General features: G+C 58.5%; 4 protein-coding genes across 6 annotated transcripts in view; 2 read left to right on the forward strand and 2 right to left on the reverse strand.

The window, feature by feature from the left end:
• Positions 1–883: 883 nt before the first annotated feature.
• LOC113212924 (heat shock protein Hsp-16.1/Hsp-16.11-like) lies at positions 884–2,053 on the reverse strand. The gene has a single exon (XM_026431800.2). It carries the CDS (start codon positions 1,925–1,927, stop codon positions 1,316–1,318), a length of 612 nt encoding a protein of 203 aa, XP_026287585.1. The 5' UTR covers positions 1,928–2,053; the 3' UTR covers positions 884–1,315.
• Positions 2,054–2,293: 240 nt separating this feature from the next.
• On the forward strand, positions 2,294–5,252 carry LOC113212908 (tektin-4-like). The gene is made up of 8 exons (XM_052265598.1): positions 2,294–2,730; positions 2,916–3,078; positions 3,162–3,276; positions 3,715–4,042; positions 4,204–4,626; positions 4,710–4,864; positions 4,951–5,035; positions 5,105–5,252. Exons 1-8 carry the CDS (start codon positions 2,668–2,670, stop codon positions 5,234–5,236), a joined length of 1,464 nt encoding a protein of 487 aa, XP_052121558.1. The 5' UTR covers positions 2,294–2,667; the 3' UTR covers positions 5,237–5,252.
• Positions 5,253–5,309: 57 nt separating this feature from the next.
• Positions 5,310–9,023, reverse strand: part of LOC113212918 (uncharacterized) — a 4,121-nt gene continuing 407 nt past the window's right edge. For both annotated transcript variants that reach the window (XM_052265599.1, XM_052265601.1), the window contains exons 2-7: positions 8,121–8,316; positions 7,649–7,944; positions 7,359–7,555; positions 6,289–6,572; positions 6,074–6,198; positions 5,310–6,001 (exon numbers count right to left, since the gene is read on the reverse strand). In XM_052265599.1, the coding sequence (XP_052121559.1) occupies positions 5,674–6,001; positions 6,074–6,198; positions 6,289–6,572; positions 7,359–7,555; positions 7,649–7,944; positions 8,121–8,255 (1,365 nt within the window). In that variant the 5' untranslated portion in view covers positions 8,256–8,316 and the 3' untranslated portion in view covers positions 5,310–5,673. The remainder of the gene's footprint in view (positions 6,002–6,073; positions 6,199–6,288; positions 6,573–7,358; positions 7,556–7,648; positions 7,945–8,120; positions 8,317–9,023) is intronic.
• LOC113212920 (uncharacterized) overlaps positions 8,349–9,023 on the forward strand; it is a 6,604-nt gene continuing 5,929 nt past the window's right edge. The window contains exon 1 of one of the 2 annotated variants that reach the window (XM_026431795.2): positions 8,349–8,455. Coding sequence is in view for 1 of the 2 variants with exons in the window: in XM_052265602.1 (XP_052121562.1) it covers positions 8,400–8,429 (30 nt within the window). In the remaining variant the exon portion in view is untranslated. The remainder of the gene's footprint in view (positions 8,456–9,023) is intronic. The other variant, XM_052265602.1, reaches the window with a different exon arrangement.

The following is a 9,023-nucleotide window of genomic DNA, read 5'->3' on the forward strand; positions in this document are numbered from 1 at the left end:
CCTACGTACCCACCTCCGACGTCGCGGTGCTCGAGGCCTGGGGTCTCGTCCGCTTGCTCCGCTGCTGTGACGGTGACACAGCCAGGGCTGCCTCGTGCGCAATGCGGCCGGGTCGCTATGTCAGGTATGAGCCCCGGCGCCTCCGGAGAGGAGAGGGAAAGTGAGTGAGTGAGTGAGTGTGTGAGAGAGAGAGAGAGAGAGAGAGAGAGAGAGGGGGGGGGGCGTGTCGGCGGCCAGACATTGAAGCGGTGCCTAGTGAGTGGTGAGGGGGGAGGGGGTAGTATTCATATGGAACCGTTCCCACGAGAAGTCAGTGAACGCTCAAAAGAAAGGCGATTAATTCGTCTGATTAAAGGCCCTTGCGTGAGTGGCGTGTCGCCTCGGCGGCTCCGTCCTCAGATCTCCGGCATTCCCTTTCACCCTCGCGGTGATGGACTTCCCCGACTACTAACATTAACATTTTCCCAAAGATGTTTCCAGATCCAGGATTGATCGTTACCGGATCGTTAGTGTGGATACAGAGTTAGTTCACGAAACGCAAGGCGTGATTTTCACGCTGTGTAAGCTTCACGCAGCACGCAGCCAATCAGGATCCGACTTTCATCACGTCTGGCGTGAGCGTGAGAATCACGCTCGCGTTTAGGGAACTCTGTATCCACCTTAAGTTTGACATACTTTTGCACTACTTCCCAACTCCCTTGCTGTAAGTTCAGCCCAATGAACCTCGTTTCAACATCTTTAAGTTAGTCACGATTAAGACTCATCAACTTAAGACATCTAGTTGTTTCGTATTGTTGTACTAGGAGTGGAACGTCGTTATTGTGACAGTTTGCCAATGTCTTTAAAACAATATAGGACTTTAGGAAACAAAAAGAGGCACATATTGATTTCCAAAAAAGTATTTTTTCATTTATTAGAAAACAAAATCGTAAACACTAACGAATCAGTCTCAAAAACAGGTAAATATCGAATAAAATTATAGAAATTCGCCCCTTCCTTTCTCAGCGACTAGACATTAAAACTATCTCACACACTATGATAAATGGTAATAATACACTTACTTAGAATAAATTCAATTGATCTACCTCAAAGGGCACATCAGATGATGCAATCATCCACATCCTTTAGGGCGCGCACTCTTTTCGGCAATGATGGCACTGCATACAAGAATGATGCAACATCAAGCATCAACTACACATTCACGCGTCAACAATCTTAATAACGATCGGAATGATGCAACATCACTTATTTCTCGACAATACTGCACTACACACTACACTTCGCTGGCGGGGTGGTCGAGGCCGGAGGCCGCCGTTCAGCTGGAGGCCTGCTGCTCGGCCTGCTTGTCCTGGAGCTGCTCCTGCTGCTTCTGCTCGCCGACCCTCTGGATGGGGATGGCCTTGGGCTCGCTCTCGGGCTGCGGGGGCTGCTCCTTGAAGGGGGCCTCGATGGCGAGCACGCCGTCGGAGTGCAGCAGGGACGACAGCTGCTGGACGTCGATGGTCTCTGGCAGGGTGACGGAGCGCACCATCTCCTGCGCGTACCGGCTGCCGTCCTGGCCCTTGCGCTCGCACCTGGCCGAGATGGTGAGCTGGCGTCCGGTCTCGTCCAGGGACAGGCTGATCTCCTCGGGCTTGAAGCCGGCCAGGTCGAGGGACAGGCGGTACTGGCTGCCGCCCTCCTGCGGGCCCAGGGTGTGGTCGATGGGCAGCGCGGCTGCGCGGGGCAACCGGGGCAGCCAGGAGGGGACGCTGCGGAACATCTGCCGCTCCAAGCGGTCCATCTGGCGGTCCATGTCGCGGATCAGGGCGCCGATGTCGGTGGGGCGCGGGAAGGGCGAGAAGATGGAGCGCGCCTGCTGCAGCTGCGGCGCGGCCAGGTGGCGGCCCATCCTGGGGGCCAGCCTCATGCAGTGGTTGAAGGCCATGGCGTTGAGTACCTTGGTGTCACGGGGGATGCTGCTACTGCTGCGTACGGAGACGAGTCTTGGCGGGGTCGCTTGGCTCTGCTCTGTTCGCTCGCTCAGTTCAAACTGATGCCGGTCTCGCGCCGCGCGGTGCTTTTATCGGCCGCGGCCACGACTCGCCACGGCCCGGCGCCCCGGCACCTCCCAGCGCGCTCTCGAGCGTTCGCGGCGTTCCGCGGCGTTCGAGAAACTCCCCGGCCGCTCTCCGTCCCACTCGCTCCCATCGCGCGCTCTCACTCCCACCGCCCCACCACCGCGGACGCTTTCAGCCCCGCTGCCCCCGCCCCACACCCGCGCTCTCGCTCCTTCTCCCTCCAAACAGTGCCTCTCCGTCGCACCAGAAGCGTCGCGCGTCTTCCCGTAGCTTCGCGGCCGCCGACCGCCGACCGCCCCGTATTGCATCATCCGCCACGAATGAATGGGGTGCAACGTGAGTGAATCTGGAGTCAGAGGCAAAACCTTGCCACATTTTAAAGGGTTTACAAGTTCTCCCAGTTGTTACTCTTGACCCGACTCTGTAAGATGAGAGCGACAAAGAGAGCGACACTGAGCTTAGGGGAGGGCCGAGTCCGGTGGTTCGCCTTGGCAACGGGTAAACACTTCGCAACAACCGGGTGCACGGTGGTGCCGAACTTTTCACTTGATTGTTGACACCGCATTGTCACACCGATTCGCACCCGCTCCAACAATACTTCTCAACAATGTCGCCCCAGAATGGTGTGGAGGAAGCTTCAGAGGAGGGGAAGAGATGGGAGACTGCCGAGGTAACGTTACTAACAAGTGTTAAGTGTTGTGGGGGTTGGACGCCGTCGGCGCCTGAGGTAGGCAACCGTATGCACGGTGTGTGCGTCCGGGTGCCTACTCCGGACTCCGCAGGGGTTCTAAACGCTTGGGTGTGGGTGTCGAAAATCGTGCGCGTATTGACTCAGACTGATCTCTGATGACCAAGATGGGCCCCGTGGGCCCGGCGGATGACGTCGTCCTGACCCCGACGGCGGCCCCGGAGGACGCCCCCGTGCCGGCGCCGGCCCACCCTTTTGTCACCGAGCTAGGCCCCGTGGGGCCCTGGGCCTTTGGACGCACCGAGTGGAACCCGGCCTCTGGACTTACGGGTACGTCACGACGTTCCACAAACCAACTTGGGTATTTATTTTAAAACGGGGCCTCTTTGAACGACACGTAAAAATGTGCACAGGAGTGCGTCCCGTGGTGGACAGGTACTCGGTGACGAGGTTCAGCCCGGGCGACTGGCTCAGGCACAACGCGGAGCTGACGGCCACGGCCACCGCCGCGCGGCAGCGAGGGGACGCGTAAGTATTCGGCCGGTGGAGAGGAGTCCACCCGTTTCCCATAGTGCCCACTCTGGTGTTCCATAGTGTCCACACCCGTGTCCCATAGTGCCCACATTGGTGTCCCATAGTGTCTACACCCGTGTCCCATGGTGTCTACCCGTGTCCCATAGTGTCCACACCCGTGTCCTATAGTATCCACACCCGTGTCCCATAGTGCCCACACTGGTGCCCCATTGTGTCCACACTGGTGTCCCATAGTGTCCACACTGGTGTCCCATAGTGCCCACACTGGTGTCCCATTGTGTCCAAACTGGTGCCCCATTGTGTCCACACTGGTGTCCCATAGCCCATAGTGTCCACACTGGTGTCCCGTAGCCCATAGTGTCCACACTGGTGTCCCATAGTGTCCACACTGGTGTCCCATAGTGCCCACACTTGACTTGTGTCGACACCCAGGGCGGCGTGGTCGGCCCGGGAGGTGCGGCGGCGCGCCGCGGCCGAGCTGGACGCGCTGCACCGCGACTCGTCGGACCGGCTGCAGGAGCGCGCGCAGCACGTGTGGCGGTGGCGCGCCGAGCTGGAGCGCGCCGCCGAGGTCATGTGGGACGAGATCCAGCTGCTGCAGCAGACGCCGCCCCGCCTCAACCGCATCCTGGCCGCGCTCGCCAAGGCCGCCGCCGTCGCCTCCGAGTGCATCGCCGTGCGCTGCAAGCGCCCCGACACGGACCTCATCCGCGACCCGGCCCACGACCAGCTGGTCAGGGAGGCGGCCCTCATCCGGGAGGTGGGACACATTCCATCAGACCAGATCAGACGATTTCAATCCGCATGAAAATACTTGGGTCGGAGAAAAGACTCGCTGACTTCGAGCAAAAATACTTTGTGAAAGCTTTGAAAACAATTTGCAGGGATGTGTTTGAAAACTGTGGGTGTGGTTATGTGTAGGTGACGGCCATGACGGAGCGCTGCCTAAAGCAGGCCGTGGAGCAGATCCGCGCGGACCGGGCCGCCCTGGTGGCGCTGCAGGCCGACTGGTCCTGCAAGAAGGACTGCTACCGCGTGGACACGCTGGCGCGCGCCGTGACGGCGCACCGGGAGCCGCTGGTGGGCGTGTTCCAGGAGGGCGCGGCCGTGGTGCCGGACCGGCAGGTGACGCCCGGCGACTGGGAGCAGAGCACCCGGCGCAACATCGCGGCCTCCGAGGCGGAGCGGCAGCGCTCCATCGCCTTCCGCACGCTGCTGCAGCCCATGCTGGACGGTGCGGTCCGGGACGTGCGCGCGCAGGCGGCGAGGGTCGACGACGCGCTCGCCAGGAACGTGGCGCTGGTCGCTCGGGCCGTGGAACACTTTGACGAGCAGTACAGACTGGTGAGGGGGTGTGCCTCGGCTCGCGGCGGACGGACTGGTGTCGGCGGCCGGGTGAGAGCTCTCTGACGCGCTCGTGCTCGCAGACGGTGCGGAAGGAGGCGGACACCGAGACACTCATCGAGGCCCTGCGCGTGGCCATCCGGAACACGGACCCCAACCTGAAGACGGCGCAGAGCAGGCTGCACACGCGGCAGCAGAGGATGGCGTCGGAGAACTGCAGGGACCCTCCGCAGGCGGGGTGAGTGCGCTGCGCGCGAGGCGCGCGAGACCGCCAGGGGAGTCCCAAGGAGCGCAGAGAGGCTGATCGTAATTTCACCTTGTTAGCCTGCTGGAGGAAGTGTCCAGGGTGACCATTGCCGCCACGGCCCTCGACGGACAGCTGCGCAACTCGACCAACGCCCTGCACGAGGTGAGTCCTACCGCCCCGACTAACGCTGTCACCGTCACGCCCCCCTAACGCCGCACCATGCCCTCGCAGATCCGAGAGGAGAGGGCTCGGCTGGAGGCGTGCCTAGTGCTCAAGAGGAAGCACCTGCACCTGGACAGAGACCGCGTGCTGCAGCTGAGGGAGCACTTCCCCACCGCAGGGTCTCTTTCGGGGCTCAATTGAGCAGCACAACACATAGTTAAGTTGTTATTTCATTTCAAGTAGTGGCGATGGCGAATAATGATTTAGACAAATATTTTACAGATCACATAAGGTTTATTGCTCGTAAGCGTTCCTATTGCTATTCAATATTATAAACAAAACAAAATGCCTTAGCCTAATGACTGACTAAGCCAGAACTATACATAGCACCTCGCACTCATTTATCACAGCCTTCATTACATATCACAACGAATTAGCAAAATACAGAAATTCTTCGCATCATCGAAAAAAATATAGAAGAACTTTTTTGTGCTAACTTGATGGCCTTGATGGACATGGGCAATATGTCAAACTTTACCCGTTTTTTTTTCACAATAACCCAGGAAAACCCTGAGAATAAGATCGCATTAGAAATACTGCACATACTCGTTCCTCCTCCCCCGTCCCGCATTTGTCCTTCACTCCACCAGATCGCTCTTGATGCCGGCCACCCTGGCCGCCTTCCTGAACATGCGGCCCAGGCCGCGGCTCATGACGCTCGCCCAGGACGGCACCCAGCGCGGCAGGTACTGCAGGAACAGGCGCAGGCGCCACAGCTGGAAGGTCTGGCGCCAGGTGAGCGCCTTGGGCAGCACGGTGCCCAGCTCCAGCACGTCCTCCGTCAGGTAGGCCAGGCTCACCTCGAGCGCCGAGATGGGCATGTACTGGCGCATGCCCTCCACCATGCAGCGCGTCATGTGCTCCCAGCGGGCCGTGCCCTCGGCGCCCAGCGTCCTCAGGTTGGGCCTGACACAAGATGGACAACATCAAGAGTCTTTTCTCGAGTATTGTTTTTGTTTGAATTTTAGATCTACTTACACGGCTAGTGTGCGCAGGTACAGCTCGCTGCGTTTCAAGACCAGGTCCAGACCGCCCAGCGCCCAGTTGAACGTGTCGTCGATGCCGAGGCAGTACCCCAGCACGGCCCAGAGGTGCACCACAGCCTGGGGGGACGACAGTTGTCGCGTTTTATACGTTACAGTTCGATCTGGGTCAATTGTCAAAGCAATCTCCCGGACGGGGTTCGTTCTCACCTCCAGCTCGCGGCGGGTCACGTAGGGTGCCGCAAACACCTGCGGCTTCAGGATGAACAGCCCGAAGAAGCCCCACTGCGTGATGGCCATCTCGCCCTGCGAGAGAAACGGCCTTCGGTAGCGGTCCACGCTCAGCTTGACGGCGCCCAGGCGGCCGGGGTCGCGGCCCTCGAAGGCGGACATGGCGGGGCACGGCCCGGCGTAGGACCCGCCGGGCACGGAGGAGAAGACGGACTCGAAGAGCGCGGCCTGCGGGCAGAGGAGCTCGCGGGGCTGGTCGCGGCCTGCGGGGCAGCGAGGAGGAGGGGTCAGTCCACCGCCAGAAATGGAGCGACACCGGAATTTTAGGCGATATCACATAGATATCGTTTTGATATCGCATGTCGTTTTTGTGCCCACTTTCGTGTCGCTATAGCGACACGAAAAGCGACACAAATCGATATGCGATATCGAAACGATATCGCCATTTCTGGCGGTGGTCACTCGCGCTCCCCGTTGTGGAAGAAGTTGGAGGGGAAGCACACGGGAAAAGATTTATATATTTAGCTAAACAATAGCTAAGTAGAGCTGATTATTTAGGTAAGTATCTATAAAATTGGCTATCTAGTTAAAGCTATTAATAGATACGTAGCTAAAAATTAAGCTATGCACGGAAAAAAGGAATTGGTCATCTGAACTAATACATAGTTAATTTCGGGACGATCGATAAATATTAGCTGTGGTAACGAAGATTCAGTTGTCAGAGCCAAAAGCTGGTTTCTAAAACAAAGCACGTCGCTGCAGGAGCCAATTCGTGGTTTTGATTTTAGAACGAATGCGTTTGGTCAAGCACCGAACAGCTTGTTCTGGCAACGTAGACTTGGTTCTGACAGCAAATTGTTAGTTACGTCATCAATTTTTTGATCGATTGTCCCGAAATTAACCAGTATTTAGTTTTGACGACCAATTCATTTTTGCCCGTGTGTAGCTATACATACCTCAATTTTTAGCTACATACCTAAAAAAATTAGCTATCCCTCATGAAGCTATTGGTGGAGCTTTATAGCTAAACCGTGCACGCGAGGACTCACCGATGGTGAACCTAACTGCCAGCTCCTCTGGCTTGCCATCGTTGCAGGCCTTCCGGACGTTGGCGTGCATCCTGCGGACGGCCACCAGGTTGCGGTAGCACTCGGACTCCGGGTCGAACGGGTCGGAGGTTATCCAAGACAAGAGACGCATATTGGTGGACAGGTAGCGTCGCCCCGCCGTCTCGGGGGTGTCAGACCTGCAACGCGGAGGTGGCATTGAGAACATGTCCGGAGAGGGGTGGGTGGTCGGGGCCCCTAGGTTGTAGGTTCTTGAGGACGCTCACACGCACCTGGTCGTCGAGACGAGCGGGTCCAGCCCAGCCGGGAAGGCGAACAGGAGGAACAGCGCCTGCGCCTCCGCCGTCGCCATCCCGGCGTGGTTGTCCCTCGCGACGCGCTGGCCCTCCAGGAAGAGCTGCTCGTCGAACCAGGGCGGCCGGACATCCTGGGCGCTGCCCGAGTCGCCCGGGGTGCTGTAGCCCTCCTGGGAGAACACCTTGAAGTCGCCCGAGAGCTCGGCCACGTTGGGCGGGTACTCCACCTGCACGTACTGGGCTCGCCACTCCAGGGCGGCCTGCTCCGCAGTCTGCAAAGAAGGGAACGTGACGTCACGGCAACGCAGGCGGGGCAGAGCCTTAAGGCAGGGCTAGCGCCGTGGCGGATAGGCAAGCCACGCGCGCCGGCGCGCTGCGGGACTGCCTATCCGCTCGCAGCGCGGCGCGCACCGCGGCACTTAACGACATGAAAGACGCCCATAATGACCTTGATCCGCTGGACCCGTGACGACGGCTGGGGCGTGCCCGCGCCGGCATCCTGATCGCCCAGGGGGCACTCCGGCGGCGGCAGGCAGAAGTCGCCCTCCCCCTCCTCCGCGCCGCCTTCCGGGAGTTCGGGCATCGCGCCGGCGGGCTGGGCGGCGGGCCGCGACGCAGAAGAGCAAGGTCACGGGGACGAGGACCTGCCGGAGCCGGAGCCGGGTGAAGGGTGGGGCGGTAGTGAGCAGAGCGGAGCAGAGCGGCGGTGGCGGACTTCTACGGGGCAATGAAGCAGATCGTGGGTTACAGTCGCGGGGTAAGGCAGAGGGCAAGGCTCGAGTGGTGAGTGGTATTTTAACTAACTCTTATTGCTCGTTCGTTATCACCAGTGGTTACGATTCCATTATTAGTTCTGAACGGGGTTGGAGAGGGAACGACGAACGGATCACTGTTAAAGTCTTACGAAGAAAAATGCCAAATCCTTTGTAATACGAAGGATTTGGACGCTTCGTAGGGAGCAAATCCTTCGTAGGTACGAAGCATTTGGCATTTTGCTTCGTAAGACTTTAACTGTGATTAGTTAGGCTCGCCTCAATCGGAGTCCTGCTACGGCCTACGGTGTCGCTTTTTCGATGAAATTATCTGAGGACATTTTATGTCATTGCGCGACTCAATGGCAAATCTTGCAGTCGCAGAGACACCGAGGGGAGACAAAAGAATCGAATCGAATCGTTGGATTTGGAGTGGGGCGGCCGCGAGTATATTAGCTGGGATATGTGTTGCCATTCACAGGTGCTTCGCGTCGTTTTTTATTCTCGGATGAAAAAGCAAACCGAACGTCACAGGCATTTTGTCGTGGAGCAGCAGAGCTCTATTCAAACAGTCCCTTGATATCCCGCGCACAGAGCAG

This window comes from Frankliniella occidentalis, unplaced genomic scaffold (genome assembly GCF_000697945.3).
Source record: "Frankliniella occidentalis isolate FOCC.00 unplaced genomic scaffold, Focc_3.1 Scaffold28, whole genome shotgun sequence".
Classification (NCBI taxonomy): Eukaryota; Metazoa; Arthropoda; class Insecta; order Thysanoptera; family Thripidae; genus Frankliniella; species Frankliniella occidentalis.